This window comes from Malassezia pachydermatis (assembly GCF_001278385.1).
Source record: "Malassezia pachydermatis strain CBS 1879 chromosome Unknown scaffold5, whole genome shotgun sequence".
NCBI classification, from domain to species: domain Eukaryota; kingdom Fungi; phylum Basidiomycota; class Malasseziomycetes; order Malasseziales; family Malasseziaceae; genus Malassezia; species Malassezia pachydermatis.
Window position 1 is genome coordinate 52374 of NW_017253142.1, and position 19102 is coordinate 71475.

Here is a 19102-nt window from a genome sequence, read left to right on the forward strand (position 1 = left end):
CAGCCGCGACCCAGCCTCGGCACGGTTGACCAACGCGGCAGGTGTGCAAGTATCGTTGGTATGTCTAGACTACCCTATCAAGATAGACATGGGAGGCGATGTCTACGCATCGTCCTCCTTGGCCTCGTCCTTGTCGTCGCCCGACGAGTCTTCCGACGCAGGCGCCTCCTCCGACTCCTGCTCAGCGTCAGGTGCAGCCTCTTCAGGCTCGTCCTTCGACTGGCCGTCCTCCGATTGGCCGTCCTCCGACTGGCCGTCCTCCGACTTCGCAGGCTCGTCCTTCGAGTCCGACTCCATCTCATCAATGTTAATCAAGCCGAGACGCAGACCACTCAGGCCATTGACCTTAGCCTTTTCACGCGCTTGCTTCGACTCTTCTTGCTGGACCTCAATCATGCGGCTCTGCAGCGCATGCGCGCGCTCAAGCTGGTCGGTAAGCCACAGGACAGACGTATATACGTACCTCCTTCGTATGGTGCAAGCATTCAAGGTAGTCATCCTTCTGCAGCGAGCACTCAGACGGCGAGTCCGAGGAAATGTAGCACTTGCGGAAATCCTGCCAGAAAGAAAAGCAGCGCGATGGGCCTGCGCATGTTAGTGGTGCGCCTGACTATCATGATACCAACCTCCCTTAATACCGTAGCCAGACTTAGAAATAGTGTCAGCCTCTTCCCAAAGAGATCACTCTACGTACCGCCATCGTGAAGCACCAGTGCTAGAGGACGACGGGAGAGAGACGGTGCGCGGCCGCTACCTCGTGTGTCACGTGATTAGGTCGGCCGGAGGGGAGGGAGAGCAATGCATGCCAGCCTCCACTGCAGCTAATGTGATTGACTTCTATGTTCGACTACAACGGAATGGAGGGGACAAGGGGGAGCGGGACGCTTCCTACTGAGAACGACTAGAAGCCTGATCACACATACGGCCCAGTTCTTGCACAGATTGTAGTGCCGTTTCCAACGCGGAGAAAGCCGCGGTATCAGGGCTGGTATGTGACAATAGGTCACGTAACATTAACACATAGCGGGGGATTCGTTGCGTTGGCATAATAGCCACATCGACAGCACTGAGTTCCTTGGGTGCAGGCTCGGCACGCGATTTATCGCGTCGCTCGGAGTCCAACGTAGATTCGCTCGAGGACAGATCCGAGCGAGGAGGTCGGCGCATCGGTTCGACCATGGTAGGCGCTACAGGCACACGTCCTAACCGGCCCTTCGACTTACTCTTGGAGGATTCAGTGATACGCAAAGCACGCAGCGTAGAGCCTACCACAGCATGCCAACTCATATGCACATCTTCTAAGCGAGGACGTAAGCTTAAGAAGGCCTGAGCAACGCCCTCACTTGTCGGACTTTCTTCAATACTGTACACCAAAGTCCGGCTCACAGATATAAGTTGCGGGAGCATTTTTCGTAGGGTAAGAAGATGAGGCGGTACTGGTGCGCTGGTCTGAGCACGAAGGGGCGTGGACAAGGACGAGGCGGACGATTGGGACGACGAGGAAGGATGCGTTGGCATCAGAACATTGGTCGTAAGCCTGGTCGAGGAGGTAGTACCCGTCCACTTGAGCACTACAATCAACAGGCTCTCCAAATGGGCCGCATAACTTCGCTCCGTTTGCACCAACTCACGAATCAAGAACAATGCTTTGACTTCTTTCTTCCATGCATCGTCGTTCGTAAAAGGCGCACTGGGTGCGTTGCCTGTTGTATGTCCAATACCCAGCTCATTGACAATCGGTTCAGAGTGATCCGACGACAACGAGTGGCCCTCGGAACCATCCACCTGATCCACGTTCTCGCCGTGTGTAGAGTCCACAGGGAGCAAGGTGGATGATGTGGTAGGTGACAGAATGCTAAACATCTGGCTTGCACCAGGCATAGGCACGCTGCTGTCATCGTCACTGACGTACGTCGGCGACTCGGACCCAACGCTGTCGAGATCCAGGAAACTCGTGGATACATCCGGTGTGGACGTATGAATGTCAGGGGTGGCAACGTTGGCCAAACGCAATGGCTCCAGCTCAGCGCGACTGCCTGTGGACGAAGCGCGAGAGCGAAGGGGGGTATTGTCGGCTGTCGTAATATTGTGCTGGCTGTTGCCACGAGAGCTGGGCATAGGAGGACGCCGCGTAGACGAAGGCGAGGGTCGGAGATTCGGCATACTGGCCTTGCGCGACGATTTGGCTCGTTCTCGATTGGCCAGTCGTTCCTTGTGCTGCATACGCACTTGCTCGAGGGCTTCCAAGAACTCGCGATCGTCTACAATGCGCAGCGTTGGCTGACTCTTGTTCCGACGAGATCGGTACATCCGCGTAGGGGTATCACTCTTCGGCGGCTCTTTTGTCGTCGAAGACAATTCATGTGCGCTGGATGGAGAAGCAGCAGGGAGATCGGTACCATCGGACCGCGTAAGCTTTGATCGGCCGCGCCAAGATGCATCGTCGTCATCTACACTCGTAGCCACGGGAGCCTCCAGGTCGTCTACGCCGCCAGGCGGCCATGCTTCACGTGCATTCTTTTTGATCCGATGCGCTTGTGATGCCATCACAGACAACAAGCCGGAGGACTTGGAGGTACGTAAAGGCGGCCGGGCCCGTAATGGATCATCTTCCGAAGGACGTCGAGGCTGGGCCCAATGCGTCTCGTCGTCCATCGAGCTGCGTGTTGGGGAAATCCCAGCCGACAGCGCCCATGGTCCTGACGTTGTAGAAGAAGAGAGATCCTGCGTCTCCGTCCCTTTCGAGCGGAACCGCATCGACCATGGCGTGGGCAACGTGGCAGGCGCACTGTCTGGCTCCAGATCACTCGTCAACGTCGAGGACGTGGACGTCGTCGTCGAGGCCAATGCCCGGATGTTAAGAGGTTCCAAGATTCGGTTAATGGGCCGAGTGCGAGTATCTGCCAACGAGGTGATTTCGATGCCATCCGTGTGCCCAGAATTTTCAGCGGCTGGGGCCGAGCAGGTGTGGGCCATCGGCACAGGCAGCTTGGGTGATGGTGTGCGACCAGGCACCATAGACAATGCGGCTTTCGGACCCTTGGGCGTGGGCGAAGGCGAGCGTTGCGTGCCACGCAAGGACGATGTGCGCGGACCACCGCTACCCTGTGTCTTGGTCGGGCTCGTGGATGCACTCGTCGAAAGAGGCATAACAGCCTCCTGATTCCCATGCTCGGTCAACGAGGGTGGTGGGGGAGGGGTACGAGATGACATGGGAGGCGCACTGGTTACGGAGAAGATGCCGTCATTCGACAGGGGCTGACGATGAGGTGAATCCGTTCGAAGGTGTTTGGAGGCGGGCGAGGTGGCTGACGGGACAATCATCACGGACATATCAGTCGTGACACCATGCACGATCCCTGCATCGTCGCCATGCGTCTCCTCCACGGGCGATGGCAAGACGGGACTGTGCGTATGTGTCCCCACCTCCAGGTCGTCTAGACCTAGATTGTCCAGCAGATCCTGCGCGCCTCGTTCCAGCGTCGGCGTAGGCTGCGCACTGGAATGCCAGGCTTCCCAATTAGGATCGATCAGCATATCGTCCTGCATAAGTACAGCCACGGTATCAGAGTGCAAGCCCATCGACTCCATCTGCGACGCCATACCGTGTGTGGGCGTTGACCGCAGAGGTGTCGAGCCATCCATGGGCGTCTCTAGTCTGCCATCGGCCGCTGTGGCAGAGAAACCATCCGTCTCGGTTGCTGCAGGCTCGGAGGCAGACGTGGCATGCACTACTGTCTCACCCTCATCCGCTTCTTGCGCCACATCCTCTGCCACGCTCGGTCCACGTGGTAATGACCAAGCAGAGGTCGCGGATACATCGCCTTGCAGGCTGCGGGAACGTCGGCGGCGGACACGCTCTGGACTTGCCGACAACGAGTCGGAGACCATTTCATTCGCCGTAGCCAGAGACGTCAAAGAGTTTTGCGTGTCCGCCGAGGTAATGGAGTAAGCAGACGACACGGCCTTCATGGGACTGTGCGCCGGTGAGGCCGCAGCGACAACGCCTGCCGTAGAGGTAGAAGGAGATAAGAAGGGACCTGCCTCGCCTTTGGGTGGCGCGTCTGTCTCCGCCGTTGCAGGCACAGGGGGCGACGTCGAGGGCGACCCTGGTGCGGATGTGAGCGACGGGGAAGACGACGAGGATGACGACACAGACAAGGAGGCAGGTACCGAAGGCAGCTGCTTGGAGAGACTCGTATCCGCTTCATCCAAGACCAACGGTGCCGAAGACGACGTAGGTGGTGTAGACACATCAGTGGACGTCATGGGCAAAGTGGATAGACCGCTAACCAACGAGCCTGCCGGCGAAATCGACAAGGGCGTCATCGGTGCGCCTCCATTCGTACCTGGGCCATTGCGAAGTGTGAGTGGAGAGGGAGCGGTAGGGTGCAGCCCTGGTGATGCATGCACGCCTGTGCCACTAGACAAGATCTGACTGCTTAGTGGCGGCTCAGCGCTCGATACAGGATCCAAGTCGGCCGTCACACTCTCATCTGCAGAGGGACTTACGACGCCACGTTCTTCCTGCAGCGCGCTCATGGCAGGAAGGGTTAAAGATGCATTAGAGTCGGCACGATCTCGCTGCACAGGTGGCGAAATCTCCATCGAAGTAGTACTCGCATCGGGAGCCGCAGAGGTAGGTATCATGGCCGCCGTTTCCTGCTTCTTCTTCTTCCCTTTCATTTTCTCTTTCCCTTCTTTTGCCAGGTTGCGCAGATTAAGAAAGCGATGCATATGATCGATGCTTTTCGTGCGCGCCCGCAAAAACAGCGTGCGCTTGTCAGGTACAGCCTCGGAGGGTGGCGGTGGCGGTGGCGGGGGTGGTATAGAGAACGGTGTTATCGTGGTAGGGGCTGTCGATGCCGGTCCAGGCGCTACAGCCTCGACCGACGACGAATTGGCAGGTTCAGGTATCTCTTGCACAGGATACGGTCGGATGTTGCGTTGAAGGGAGCCTGTGCGAGAAGGTGTGGTATGACCTGATGCCCCGCTGGAGGTACGTGAATGGTGAGATGTATTGCTATCGTTCCGCTGAAGAGGCGGTAACTCTAGCGTTTCTGACGCATACGAGACTGTACCCGTATGCGAGCTAGATGAAGAAGCATGGCGTTGTGACGTACGCTCGTAATTGTGTCCCGAATCGGACTCGTCACTGGGCAGAGTGCGTCGAAAGGGGAACATATGCCGCGCCTGCCGCATTGCATGCCGCAATCCCGACGATGATTCGGACACGGGTTCATGCGGCTCATCCATGCTTTGGCGACTGGACGACGGTCGTGCCTGCGTGAATGGCATAGGCTTGGACGTCTGACTGCCCCCACTGCCTGCACTTCCTGGACGCGAGTAGCGGCCGGAGCTCGAGCCACTCCGCCGCGGTGCCCCTGACGGCACGTCGACAAGCGTATGGTTCAGTGGATAATGGCCCACACGTGAGCCTGAAGACGAGCGGCCGTCTTCAGACATGAGGGGTATGTTGCGAGCGAGGGCGCCAAATCCACGAGGTTGATCTGGCTACACAAGCACGACAAAAGAAACGCGTTCTCGTGTGTAGTGAGACTTAGGTACTGCGGTACTAGCGCGAGCGGGATAGTGGCGTACAGTGAGCACGTACCCTTACCTGTCAGACCTACTATATAGCCCCGTCGCGCTGAGACACGCTGTTGTCTACGCTAGATGACCGAAGCCCGATCTTCCTTGACAGCTAGGGTAGGTCCGGGTCTGGTGCATTTGCAATTTGTTCGCGCCGCTCACGTGCCGAGCCGCCCGTGTGGAGGAGGATGGTCACTTGACCTAGTAGGCCCTGCGCAGGTGGGTCACCCTGCGCGCCCTGCGCACGCCCGCCACGAAGCACGGCCCGCGTGTCCCCAGGTGGCTTGTAACAGAATCACGATGTGGGTGCCAGCTGCTCGCGCTGCGCTTCGTAGCGCGCGAACGTTTGCGGAACCGAGTATTAACATTGCCAGGTCCTACAAGACAGTCTCGACGCCCAATGCACCCAGTGCTATTGGCCCTTACTCGCAGGCCGTGATCCACAACGGCACTGTATACGTCTCGGGTTGCATTCCCTTTGACCCGCAGACCATGCAGTGTGTTGAGGGCGGTATTGAGGCTCAGGCCCAGCGTGCGCTTGACAACCTGTTTGCTGTCGTCAAAGCCAGCGGCTCTGAGCCCAGCAAGGTCCTCAAGACTACGGTGTTCTTGAAGGACATGAATGACTTTACGAAGGTCAATGTATGTATACTTTCTTGCACTCACATCGCAGGCCATCTACGAAAAGGCGTTTGCGCCGTACAAGCCGGCCCGCTCAGCTGTCGAGGTCGCTCGCCTTCCGCGCGACGTGCTCGTGGAAGTCGAGTGCATTGCTGCGACCTCCGAGTGACTCGCTGGTAATGCACAAGCACAGACGCCCAGGCTATGATGTACTCTGTTGTTCGTAGCTATCTCATGTCAACTTGATCACTATAAACATTACCACCCAGCATACAAGGACACTCGCGATACTACCGAGTGTGAACCATCCCATACTGCGCGCTTTTTTCGAAAATACACCGAGTTGGCCGCGTGTGCGTGTCATGAGCCCCAAGTTCTGATCCAGCCGACCAGATGTCTCTTCCACCAGCTGTCTATCACGTTCCAGCGCCTCTGTAAACGCCACCGTGTTCTGCTTGAGCACACCCGCCATGCGCAGCAGCTCAGATGAGAGCGCATCTTGCAAAGAACGGTCGGATTGCAACGCCGAGACACGTTTGTCTGTGGCTGATGTAAAAACAGGTGGGGTAGTGGCGTTCTTTGACGTAGATAGGCGGCGCTGCCGCAATGTAGATGCCGGTTCTGGCGTGGACGATGGCACTGACACCTTGGTCTCGTCGTCCGCAGGTGCACTGTCGTCTGTCTGTTCGGGGGCTGGTGCAGGGGTATCTAGGACAGGTGCATGTTTTTCTTGCAAATCTGCGTACAAGTAATCGTCCCAAAACTCGTCCGATGGCAAAACATGGCACGGCGACTGGGTCACCAGACTTTGAAGATTCTCAGCGGCGTGACTGAGTGCCTGCAAACGCTCGGAGAGATGGGCCGAAGACGACATAGGCGATGCACTAGCAAGTCGCTTGGCATATCGTACGGCGGCGGAGAGCTCCTGGATCCGTGTGGGGTCCCGAGGAGCTGTACGTGAGAGGGCTCGTGCTTGGGCGGTGGATGCTTGGGCGTCGCGGACTTGCGCCTCCATGGCATCCAAGTACCGCGCTAGGGTCTGATCGATATGGTCCTTCTCAATATGAAGTGGTTCTTCACGCCCACGGTAAAAGGCTGCTATCGTTGATGCATCCTTCATCGCGGAGACGCCAAAGGGCACAGACCTCTGACCCGCTTGGATGGCCAACGGCCTCTCCCACCACAGGGGCAAGTGCGGCCGCACGCTGACTAAGCGCTCACGCGGCGGCCGTGCAGAGATGGAGGCGACACAATGTGGAAATGGCGTTTTTTCGTTCCCATCGTTGTATGCCTTGGGGCTGGTCTCGCAGCGTGTTACGTACTTCGAGTCGGGTCCTTTGGAATAGTGTACGAACCATGTCGAAGAAGAGCGAGGCTGTGAATGCATGCCGCAGTGAGATTGGTACGCAGCTCGAGAAGGTGCGTGCTTTAAACGAAGCACAGGCGCCGCTCGACCAGCTGGCGCCGGAGATGGCCCAGCTTCAGACGCTGAGCTCGCGCCTGAGCGAGCTGAGTGTGACGGGCAAGAAGGGTGGCAAGATCACGCTCAAGACGCCAAAAGGCACGCGTGATTGGGATCCGCTCTCGATGGCGTTGCGCAAGCATGTGTTCTCGACGATCGAGCGTGTGTTTACAACACATGGTGCTGTGACCATCGATACACCTGTCTTTGAGCTGAAAGAGATTTTGGCGGGCAAGTACGGCGAGGACAGCAAGTTGATCTATGACCTGCAGGACCAGGGCGGTGAGCTATGCAGTCTGCGTTACGACTTGACGGTGCCATTTGCGCGCTTTGTCGCGATGAATCCGACAGAGTACGGCAACATCAAGCGTTACCACATTGCCAAGGTGTACCGTCGTGACCAGCCAGCCATGACTAAGGGCCGCTTCCGTGAGTTCTACCAGTGCGATTTCGACGTGGCAGGCACCTACGATCCTATGGTGCCCGATGCGGAGGTGCTGTGTGTGCTCACTGAGACGCTGGACGCGTTGGACATCAAGGACTTTACGATCAAGCTGAACCACCGCAAGTTGCTGGACGCGATCTTTGCGATCTGCGGTGTGCCAGACGACAAGATCCGCACGATTTCCAGTGCCGTGGACAAGCTCGACAAGAGCCCGTGGGAGGAAGTCAAGCATGAAATGGTTGTAGAGAAGGGCTTGGACGAGGCTTCGGCGGACAAGATTGGCTCGTACGTTCAGCTGCGTGGTGGTCGTGAGCTGCTCGACAAGCTGCGTGCGGACACCGCGCTGACGCAGAATGCGCGCGCTGTGGAGGGTATGGACGACATGGCGTTGTTGTTCGAGTACCTGGAGATGTACGGCATTTTGGACCGTATTTCGTTTGATCTGAGCCTTGCGCGTGGTTTGGACTACTACACTGGTCTGATCTACGAGGCGGTGACGGCAGCGAGCGCGCCGCCAGGCTTTGCAGAGGGCCAGGCTGTGCAGAAGAAGAAGAAGGCGGACGGTGAGCTGGATGAGAGCACAGTGGGTGTCGGCTCGATTGCGGCGGGTGGTCGCTACGACCACTTGGTCGGCATGTTCAGCGGCTCGAAGCGTCCTGATGCTGTGCCCTGTGTGGGAGTGTCAGTGGGTGTTGAGCGTGTGTTCTCGATACTCATGCAGCGCATCCGCGATGAACAGGCTCGTGGTGAGAAGACGTCTGTGCGCCAGAAGGAGGTGCAAGTCTACGTGATGAGCATGGGTGAAGGTCTGCTGCTGGAGCGGATGAAGGTGTGCAAGATGCTGTGGGATGCTGGTATTAAAGCTGAATTCCTCTACAAGAAGAAGCCCAAGCTTCAGGCGCAGTTTGCCGTGGTGGACAAGGAACAGATCCCCATTGCTGTGCTCCTTGCGCCAGGTGAGTGGGCACAGGGTACGGTGCGTGTCAAGGAACAGCACGGCAAAGAGGAGACGGGCGACAATAAGGGCACGGAAGTGCCGCTGACCGAGCTCGCCTCGTATATTCGCAACAAGCTGTCTCTGTAGATATACATGCAGCCTTAGTTCAAAAATCCCTTCAGAGCACCGCCGACGTTGGCCACGTCGATTAGGAAACTGTCGTGGCCATGCGGCGCGTCAATTTCATAGTACATCACGTTGGGATTCCCGTTCATGCGGATACACTCAGCCATCTCCCGCTGCTGCTCCACAGGGAACAGGATATCACTTTGCACGCCAATGATCAGGACAGGCACCTGCACACGACTCAGACCTCGCGCCAAGGCGGGGACGTATGCATGCGCACCAGGATGCTTGATCGTCGTAATATGCGGCCGCGTCCGAGGACGCACATGCTTCATCGGCTCAATAGGCAGGTGACCATCGTCGCCATGAGCCAACATCCGCGTCTCACCAAGCTCGGAGAGCGCCTCGTCCGTCATGTCAAACAGGTCCATGGCCTTGGATATATAGATTAGCGAGTTCGCATCGTATTTCAAGCAGAACTGCTCGCCTTGGTGATCCAAGTACGTCTCCACCAAGAAATCAGGGCATAGGGCAGGCGCACGAAGCGAAACAGACTCGCCATCGCGCAGCAACGACCGACGCTGCCGGCCAAAGCGCTGCTCCCACTCCGGTCCCGATCGGTAGGTGATGGTAGCGATCTGACGTGCGAGCTTCATACCCTTGTGGGGCGGTGCCTTGTCAGGCCCATAGTAGAAGCCACGATTCCAGTTCTCGTCTGACATGAGTACGCTGCGCTGCGCATAGCGTAGCGCAATACCCGAGGGGGCACTGCGAGCACACCCACTGATACTCACCACGCGCTGTACGCGGTCTGTGAACAAATGCGAGGCGGCCACACTCTGCATGCCGCCCATACTGGAGCCTACGCTTGCATAGACTTGATCAATGCCCAGATGGTCAAGCAGAAGAAACTGCGCACGGATCATATCAAAGATGCTTAAAACAGGGAACCGCGTCGCATAAGGTGACCCCGTTTCGTCCAACGGGTGCGGTGTAGACGGGCCTGTACTGCCATAACACGAGCCCAGCACATTGGTGCAGATCACAAAAAACCTGTTCGTATCAAGCGCCTTGCCGGGCCCAATAAAATCTTCCCACCATCCCTTGGCCGTGTTTTCCGGTGTACTTGCCGCATGCGAGCTCGCGGAGAGACCTGTGTGCAGCAAAATGACATTATCGCGTGCTTCATTCAATGTGCCCCATGTCTCGTACGCAATTTGGAAGCCAGGCAACGTACTGCCATAGTCCAGTGGGAAGTCGTTTTCGTATGTAAACAGTTCATAGCCAGATACAACTTTGGTATACGAGGGCTCCGGGCCCAGAATCTCTTTTTCTTCGTCCATCTCGCCCGACTCCAAACGTTGGAAGTCTGCCTTCACACGACGCTCACGTAGCTCGTGTTGGTCGACACATGGCACCGGCATTGCTTCCAGTGGCAAGGAGGCCGTACGAGAGGCTATCATGCGCGTCCATGACACTTGTGTACGCGGCAACGTACGTGCAGCACGCGCCAAGGGACGACTCGCCACTCGAACAGACCACATCGTGTGGGAGACAGGCAGACGCCGTCCGCGCAGGGCAACGTCGTGTTCTGCCTCCACATACGTACCGATCTGCGCCGCTCGCGTCATTGTAGCGTGGATAACGTCATCAGGTAAGTGCACGCCTCCATGCGTCATGGACGGCGCCCGTGCCTCCATGCGTACACATCAGTGTCACGACCTGCACGCCGAGGTAGCTACACGTCGACGTTGTATCCACTACCATGGTACAGTGCGTATATCTGCCTGAATAAGATACTAATGCAGCTACAGTGCTGATGCGGCGGGTGTGCCTATGTCGGTCGATTCCAAAGCGGCGTTTTACGAACATGTGAGCCTGCAAGTCCAGGGCATCCTAGATGGCCAGCAAAATTGGGTAACAAACCTGGCCAATGTGAGTGCTATCCTATACAATGCTATGAATCACTTCGATGCATGGAAAGAAAAGCGCGTGAACTGGGCTGGCTTTTATTTGCTAGCCCCCCTCTTCCCCGGCACCCTCACGCCAGCCGAGAAACCGATGCTGCAGTTGGGCCCTTTCTGCGGTATGCCTGCCTGCCAAGCCATTCCCTCTGTACCAGGTGCGGGCGTATGTGCTGATGGAAGTGCCGTGCTACCTCCGGCTCCTCTATGCGTTCCACGCACAGACGATTATCGTACGTGTATCTAAAACAACCAAAACTGACGCTGGTACAGCAAATCATATTGCCTGCGATTCGCTCTCTCAGTCTGAAATTGTGGTCCCTCTTGTGGTTCCGCGGAGTGCTCTCTCCGAAGCGCACCAAGCTGCCATGCAAGGACATGGCCCTGATGAGCTGGTGCGCGCCTGGAGTGGTCGCGGCGATGGTGATCGGGTAATCATAGGCGTCCTAGACATCGACTGCGAAGCTACAGAAGGCTTCACAGCACAGGACAGTGAGGCTCTCACGGCGCTGATGAATATAGTCGTAGAGGCATGTGATTGGAATGTATAGCAACACGCTAGGGTGGTCTGGTGATATTGGTACAAAAAAATTTAAGTTGATTCTTTTCTGCACGCACCCACTTCAGGTGCAGGAACACACGTCGACTTGCCCACGAGTTGAGCACGTTGAGCTGTATCGAGGGTGCCGCAGTTTTTGGATTTTTTCATCGAATAGGGGCACAGAAGTAGTTAAATTCCGATAGCGGAGGTACCTTGGGCCAATAAGAAAGTAGGATCGCGGGAGGCGGAAATGGAGGCTTGGCTGCGGTTATAGAATAAGAATATTTTTACCAAAGAATTGCAGTTTCAAACAAGCCCAGGGCCTGTCAGTCACGAAGAACCCCAGTGGCGGAAAGAAAGAGATACAGAAGGTTGTGGCAAGAAAAAATTGTGTACCACACTAGTTGATTGTGTCGGATAAAATATTTTTCTGCCGACATACCCTTTCTTAGCTCTGTCGCATCCTTTGTCCTCAGCACTAGTCACCTAGTCCCTGGAACTGTCTGAGGGATCCCTATTACTTGCAAGGCTAGAAGACTTTGCCTGTCGTATACACATCTATTTTGCCAGGCAGCGTTCCGCTGAAGGCGACTGCTTGATTCCGATGACTACTTATTCAGCTAGCTCCCTGCGTGCAGAGAATGGCAGCGCAACGGCGGTATGTATGACGCAGGTTAAGCCCATTAAATACTAACACCTGTTTCAGACATGTACATACCCTTACAGAGGGGCTTCACCGCTTAATATGCGGGCCTCTCGGACCTCCCCTGCATTTTTACCCAAAGGGTCAGATACTGGCCGTCTGGTCTTAAATAACGGTCGTCCTGCTGGAGAAGGACGTGGTGTGCACTACACTTCTGCCCGTTCACCTGTTATGACAGGTACCTACTCGACTAGTTTTGGTGCGGCCGGCGAGGCGCTCTCTGCGTCACATGCTATGATGGCCGGCGCTAAACGGAGTATGGAGGAGGAGCATGCTATGGACACAGAGGTGAAACAAAAAATGAGCCCTCACATGCGTATGAGCCATACTATGCCTTCTCAGTCTGCAGGTGCAATGGAGAACGCTGCTCGCCAGTATGGCTTTAGCTACACCCCTCATCAACATACAAGAACAGGATCCGGCGATACGCCTCCACCACCCCTTGTTCTTCCTTCGGCGGCATCGCCTACATCCTCGTCTGTGACAGAGGATGCAGACATTAAGGATATGTCTGGAAGCCATCATGGTCAGACAATCCACAAATGTGAAAGCTGCTCAAAAGTGTATCGCCACCCAAGCTGCTTGATCAAACACCGGTGGGAGCACACCATGTACTGGAAAGAAGCATCCAAGTTCCTTATGAGCAAGCATCAACAAGTACAACTGTTAGAAGCAGCTGCTATCTTGGTCGGTATGGACTCCAATGCCCGTTCGCTGCCGGAAGAGAAGGCGTTGTGGCCGGCAGCTGTAAGCCCGCCTTCGTCTGGTCTACTCGGTTGTGAGCATGTGAACTTTGATACGCTTATGGCTACCAAGGCTCGCAATGCTGCCATGTTCAACGATCCGGCGCGAATGCAGTACGGTACATCTGCCCCGGCTGGAGGTGAATTGAACGTGCGTGGACACCGTGCGGAATCGATGCAAACGTCGCCCATGATGCGACCAGACGAGTATCGCCGTCATCGGCATGAAGAACTGGCTGAAGATGGTGATGATTCAGGTGATATGGATTCTCACGTCCCTGAGGACTCCTATGGCCTTAACTCTGGGGGTGACGTTATGGCCGATATGGACATGGATGCGGACGAATGATGATTCGGGTGTTGTATTCCTAGAAAAAGTGTCTATCTTAGCGTAGGGACGTGGTCCTATGGTAGACGGCAAAAGGATCGCTGCTTGTTTCATGACGCACCCGCATGGGGCTCAGCGAGTAGGGGCTTTTTCTTTCTAGATAGCCGAGAAAATTGGGAAGTTATTTCTTGACATGTGTTTGTGGCCTGGATTGGGCTGTGTATCGGCAAAAATGTTCATACGTTGGGCCATTCGTGGAGTTGTGCATGTGATATAAAAAAAAAGTGTACACGCTTAGTGGACCCCACACATGCAAAGGTCGGCCGAATGCAAAGTTGACCCCACATCCGAGAAAGCATCGAGCGATTGGCCCTAAGAAAACAACCCCGCCTGCCTGGGACTCGGCTTTCTTAACGCCTGTAGGCTGACGTGTCTGTGCTTTGGCCATGTCGGCGATCACCAATGATCTTGGAGAGCAAGTACCAGAGGGATACAGCGGAAACCTCAAGCCTGAGCAGGAAAAGTCGTTGAAGGAGCTGTGGAGACGCCTGTTCACGGTATTTGAGACCAATGTAGAACGATCAGAAGAGTTGGAACGCCAAGGCGGTCCCAAAGCAGCACAAACAGGCAATGAGTTGGCCTCTAATACCACAAGCAAAGAAGATGCAAAAAAGCCCAAAGACGATGCCAAGAAGGCGCAAGAACTCAAGTCTGTTGACGAGGCACTCAACAAGTATGGTGGTAAATACCTTCACCAGGCCATGTGGGATGCAACCAAGATGGACTCGCCAGACCAATTGCTGCTGCGTTTCCTGCGTGCGCGAAACTTTGATGTGGATCGCGCACTGGGTATGGCCATCGCTGCTATTCAGTTCCGGCTGGATGTCAATGTGGAAGAGCTGCTATTTAAGGGCGAAGAAGGCCTGAAAGACGTGCCTGGGTTTTTGAACCAGTTCCGTCGTGGTATTTCCTACATTGAGGGTAACACGGACAAGAACGAGCTGCCCATTTACTTTATTCACGTCGCACGCCACTTCACAAACGCTCAAAAAATTGAAGTTCTGCAGCAGTTCGTCGTCCTGGCCATGGAGAACGCCCGTATGCTGTGCACATCACCGATCGAGAAGGTTGTGATTGTGTTCGATATGGAAGGGTTCGGACTGAAAAACATGGACTGGCAGTGTGTGCTCTTCATTGTCAAGTGCTTGGAAGCATTTTATCCTGAATCCTTGCAGCGCGTGTATGTGCATGGCGCGCCCTGGCTCTTCAAGGGTATCTGGGCAGCGTTGCAACCGTTGCTGGACCCCAACGTGCAAGCCAAAATTAAGTTTAGCAACAAGGCGCATGAGTTGGAAGAATATGTGCCCAAGTCACGCTTCCGTAAGGGTATGGGCGGTACGCTGGATTGGGATTGGTCGTATCCGGAGCCACAAGCAGGCGAAAACGTAATGCTACAGGACGTTGAGACGAAACACCAAATTCTCGACGAGTATAAAGACCTGCAGGAGCAGTACGAAGAGGTAACCCTGGAATGGCTCAACGGCAGTGAAGAGGCGGCCGACCGCCGCAAAGTGCTGCACAAGCAACTGCGTCTCAAGTATTACCAGCTCGCGCCCTATGTCCGAGCCGTGAATGTGTACCAACGCACAAAGGTCCTACGCAACGACTTCACTGTGGAATGGACCTACCCGCAATTGGACGGCTCCGTCGAGAAACAGACAGTCAATGACCGACACAATGTACCGGCGCTGATTCAATGGCTGCGCGACCACGGGGAGGATACACTGGAGGAGTCGGTGGGTGGTACCAAGAGCCCTGCGGCGTTGGCTCCTGCGGCCTGTATGCCGGCCGAAGCCAAGAATGCCACGCCCCCATCGCGGCCGTCAAAGAAAAAGGCTTCGATGTCAGGTAAGGCTGTAGCAGGTGCGGCAGGAGCAGGGGCTGTAGCCGCTGGCGCCGCAAGCAATGCCCGAAAGGGGTCTCGAAAACCGGCTCCGATAATTGACGGTGACTCAGCGTCTGCTTCGGCACCAACAGAAGATCATGCCACGCAACCGCATCGTCGGCGTGGTCATCCTAGGCACCGTAAACACCGCAAGAAACGAACGAGCGCCGCAGCCGGTGCGGCGGCAGGTGGCGTGAGTATCCCAAGGGCAGCTGAGCACCATGATGAGCCGGAAGAGCATGATGACTTCACGCACGACGAGTTGGAACATGAGGACCTCGCACATGAGGACCTTTCTCATGATGAGCTTACACATGATGATGTTACGCATGACGACATTAGCCACGACGACATCAGCCACGACGACATCAATCACGACGACATCAATCACGACGCTGAAGAGCATGATGCTTCGCACGAGGGGGGTATCGCGGCCGGTGTCGCAGCCGGTGTGTCCTCGGCAGTCGCCGGCGGTGCCGCCATGTTGGGCCTTTCATCGCGAAGGGAATCAGCAGACACGCAGTTTGAGTCAGCCGATGAGTTCCTGGACGACGATGACGAGGACTGGGGTGAAGTGGAGGAAGAGCGGCATGCCGTGGAGCACGACTATGCAGAAGACTTCGACTTGGACGACGATGAGCAATCCATGTTGAGTGATGACGAGCATGATGCCTCGATTCCGGATACGGTGATTGCGCCGAGCTATGTGAACGGCAAAGCCTCGCTTGCAGAGTGCCAGCAAACGGAAGCAGAGCTGCGGGCTGATCTTGAAGCGGCGCATGAAGCTATGCAGCTGTTCCTCAACTCGGACATGCAGCGTGCGGAAGAGATGTGCATGCAAGGTGCCCAGACGCGCCTGTATCGTGCCGCAGGTATGGGCGTGATTAACACGGTCAAGAGTCTGATGACGTTTGATCCAGAGGATATGCAGATTGCCATGAAATGCTGCAAACACACGCGTGATATCGCCAGTGTGCTGCGCAAGAAAAAGCGCAAGCTGTCCAATTTGCTGCCGGGAAAGAACGACACGGCCAGCATGACATTGCTGCAGCAACATGCCGAGCTCGTGTATGCTGAGTCTGTGTTGTGCAAGGCGATTGTCGGTATCCTCTACTCGGGTGACACAGTGGGGCTTGTTCGTGAGGCTATGGGGCTGCGTACAGCATACATTGTGCTGCGTGATCTCCTGAAGATGGTCGAGAGCGCGGATCATGCTGCGGAGAAGGCGAATCGAAGTGGCCAGCCGTCGTCGCGGACCATTGATGAGGACCTGCGTTCGGGTGTGTACTTTGGCATGGGCAGCTGCATGCTAGTCCTCTCGCTTCTGGAGCCACGAATGCTCAAGTTTATGGAAGGTGTTGGGTTCGTCGGCGATCGCCGCAAAGCCATGGAGCTCTTTGAGCGTGCTGGTGGATGGTCGCGCCAGCGTCGTGAGCCGGCGTTGTCGGCCTCGCAGGAAGGTGTGCGTCGCCCCTTGTGCGATTTGGCCATTTTGATCTACCACCTGGTCATCTCGGCGAATGTGCCTGTGCCCGATGTGGACTTGGCGTTTGCCGATCGCGTACTCTCGTGGAACTTGCATCGGTTCCCTCAGGGCACGTTCTACTTGTTCTTCTCGGCCATGCTGTACTCATCCCAGGCGCTCCCGGAAAAGGCCATTGAGTGCTACCGCACAGCCATTGAGGCACAGCGGGAGTACAAGCAGCTGCATCACCTGTGCTACTGGAAACTGTCGCTGACGTATCTGACTACGTGTGACTATGACCAGGCGTATGAGTGCTACGATGTGCTCTCGCGAGAATCCAATTGGTCAAAAGCCATTTACCAGTACGCCAAAGCGGCCATGCTGTACGAGTCGTCGCCGATGCGGCGTGGTCAGGCGGAGGCGATCATAAGCACCGTCCCAAAGCTGGTGAAAAAGATGGCAGGCCGTCACTTGCCGTTCGAGCGCTTCGTGACGTTGAAGGCTGCGTCCTTCTCGCGCTTGTCTATGTACGGCCTCCCTGCGATGGAGTTTTCGTACCTCTGGCACTGCCTGGCGCAGGCGCCCGTATTCATGCTCGTATCGGAGCAGTTGAGCCGCATTGATCATATCATTGATGCGCTCGAGCAGTACGACTCACCTGCCTCGTTTGCCGGTGGCGCTAGCGACTTTTTCAGCGTGTATTGCCTCGCATTCTTCCTGCGCGGCGTCGCGCTCCGCTACATCGCCTTCCCTGAAAAGTTCTCGGTGGTTCGTCCTCCGACCGGACACAAACTGAACCTCGCTGAGGTGGCCGAAGATGCTGTGCACTCGTTCGAAAAAGTGTTCGAGCACGCAGAGCATCTCGATGCCGTGGATCGCTACATTGTGTACTTTGCTCACTACGAGTTGGGAAGTCTGTACGCTGCGCAGGGCGACGTAGCGAAGGCGCGGCATGAGCTCGAATTGGTCCGTTCACGCAAGCCCCTCGTGGCACAGGACGCAGGACGGTTCCGGTCCGGCAAAGCGGCGTACCCGCTCTCGCACGTATGCCAAATGCGGGCCAGTGTCGTTTTGGAGACGCTAGGCCAAGGCCCCACCGCGTCGTCTTCCCGGGCAACGCCGACGCGTACCCTCACCCAACGTTTGCGTGGTGGCATGTCAGTCCCATCGCCGGCCAACGGTGCACAAGCGAAGTCGGCGGCGGTTCCCGCCGCGCCAGGGGGCTCATCGTCGAGCAACACAGATAGCGGACGTCTTGCGCGCCTGAGCCGCTTGATTTCCTAAGGCGTCGTCGTCGCTGCCTATGTAGCCACATATCTATGCGAAACAACTACTTTCCGCGGTGCAATGCAAATGTCTCCTTGATGCCTTTGCCCGCACGCAAGTCGTCCATACATAGTCCATCAACACGACGGCCTTCCGTCGCCAACGCAACGACTTGCTCAGCGAGGTCCTTGGGCACACTCACCACGCCATCCACATCGGCAAGGAGGATGTCGCCAGGGTACACTGTCACAGGCGGGAACGTGGGCTCGCCATCGGCATCTGTGCCGACCGTTGGATCCGCAATCTCCAACGGCACCTGCAGCTCGCTGGGACGAGTGAAGGGTGATTGGCCCAGAATCGAATGGCCTCGCGCAAACACAGGGAACTTGCTCTCGCGGTGCTCACTCAAGTCACGGCATCGTCCATCCAGTACAACACCCTGCACACCCAGGCTCTGGGCTCGCGCCGTCATCAGACCACCCCAGACGGCCGAGCGCGTCGTCGCGGGCGATGAGACAAGCATCACAGAGCCAGGCTCCGCCGCATCGACAAAGTGCTTGGCTGGCTTAGGCGCCTCTGTATCGCTCTGCAACACCATCTAGATCTAAGCTGTGCATCCACATACCTTCACCGTAAAGGCTGGACCGCAGATCGACGTCGAACCTGACATGTGCGTAGGCGAGTACATGTCAATGCCCGGCAGAAATCCACCATGCGGCAGCTTGAGTTTGATCAGCGCATCGGCTACCTAATCCTGTAAGCACATAGAAAGCATACTTCGCATGACGAAAACGTGGAGAGCTTGGCCAAAACCGATTTGGAGACACTCATGGCACTGGGAGAAAGACAAGGCCCGTGCCAACTGTCCGTCCCTCCAGAGGCCTGCGGAGGCCCCTCAGCCTCCACATAGACACATCGCTGACGCGGTGCGTCGCTCGCAGTGCGCTGTGGCTGCTTTTACCGC

The 19102-nt window shown here is 56.3% G+C and overlaps 8 protein-coding genes across 8 annotated transcripts; 4 read left to right on the forward strand and 4 right to left on the reverse strand.

Annotated features, from left to right (window-relative positions):
• Positions 1-102: 102 nt before the first annotated feature.
• On the reverse strand, positions 103-5466 carry Malapachy_1734 (ndufs5 domain-containing protein; the record flags this gene model as incomplete). The annotated part of the gene is made up of 3 exons (XM_018136232.1): positions 103-426; positions 464-585; positions 924-5466. 3 exons carry the CDS (start codon positions 5464-5466, stop codon positions 103-105), a joined length of 4989 nt encoding a protein of 1662 aa, XP_017991504.1.
• Positions 5467-6445: 979 nt separating this feature from the next.
• Positions 6446-7333, reverse strand: Malapachy_1744 (hypothetical protein; the record flags this gene model as incomplete). Its single annotated transcript, XM_018136242.1, has 1 exon — positions 6446-7333. One exon carries the CDS (start codon positions 7331-7333, stop codon positions 6446-6448), a length of 888 nt encoding a protein of 295 aa, XP_017991304.1.
• Positions 7334-7569: 236 nt separating this feature from the next.
• On the forward strand, positions 7570-9204 carry Malapachy_1701 (histidyl-trna synthetase; the record flags this gene model as incomplete). The annotated part of the gene is made up of 1 exon (XM_018136202.1): positions 7570-9204. The coding sequence occupies one exon, from the start codon at positions 7570-7572 to the stop codon at positions 9202-9204; it is 1635 nt and encodes a 544-aa protein (XP_017991401.1).
• Positions 9205-9218: 14 nt separating this feature from the next.
• Malapachy_1716 (homoserine o-acetyltransferase) lies at positions 9219-10814 on the reverse strand (the record flags this gene model as incomplete). The annotated part of the gene is made up of 1 exon (XM_018136215.1): positions 9219-10814. One exon carries the CDS (start codon positions 10812-10814, stop codon positions 9219-9221), a length of 1596 nt encoding a protein of 531 aa, XP_017991377.1.
• A 134-nt stretch (positions 10815-10948) lies between these two features.
• On the forward strand, positions 10949-11698 carry Malapachy_1710 (hypothetical protein; the record flags this gene model as incomplete). Its single annotated transcript, XM_018136210.1, has 3 exons — positions 10949-10956; positions 10992-11380; positions 11421-11698. The coding sequence occupies 3 exons, from the start codon at positions 10949-10951 to the stop codon at positions 11696-11698; spliced, it is 675 nt and encodes a 224-aa protein (XP_017991375.1).
• A 631-nt stretch (positions 11699-12329) lies between these two features.
• Positions 12330-13483, forward strand: Malapachy_1730 (putative zinc finger protein; the record flags this gene model as incomplete). Its single annotated transcript, XM_018136228.1, has 2 exons — positions 12330-12346; positions 12415-13483. 2 exons carry the CDS (start codon positions 12330-12332, stop codon positions 13481-13483), a joined length of 1086 nt encoding a protein of 361 aa, XP_017991462.1.
• A 425-nt stretch (positions 13484-13908) lies between these two features.
• On the forward strand, positions 13909-18156 carry Malapachy_1712 (csr1-phosphatidylinositol transfer protein; the record flags this gene model as incomplete). Its single annotated transcript, XM_018136212.1, has 1 exon — positions 13909-18156. The coding sequence occupies one exon, from the start codon at positions 13909-13911 to the stop codon at positions 18154-18156; it is 4248 nt and encodes a 1415-aa protein (XP_017991373.1).
• A 46-nt stretch (positions 18157-18202) lies between these two features.
• Malapachy_1717 (transferase like protein) lies at positions 18203-18969 on the reverse strand (the record flags this gene model as incomplete). The annotated part of the gene is made up of 3 exons (XM_018136216.1): positions 18203-18736; positions 18764-18886; positions 18916-18969. The coding sequence occupies 3 exons, from the start codon at positions 18967-18969 to the stop codon at positions 18203-18205; spliced, it is 711 nt and encodes a 236-aa protein (XP_017991378.1).
• Between the last annotated feature and the right edge of the window lie 133 nt (positions 18970-19102).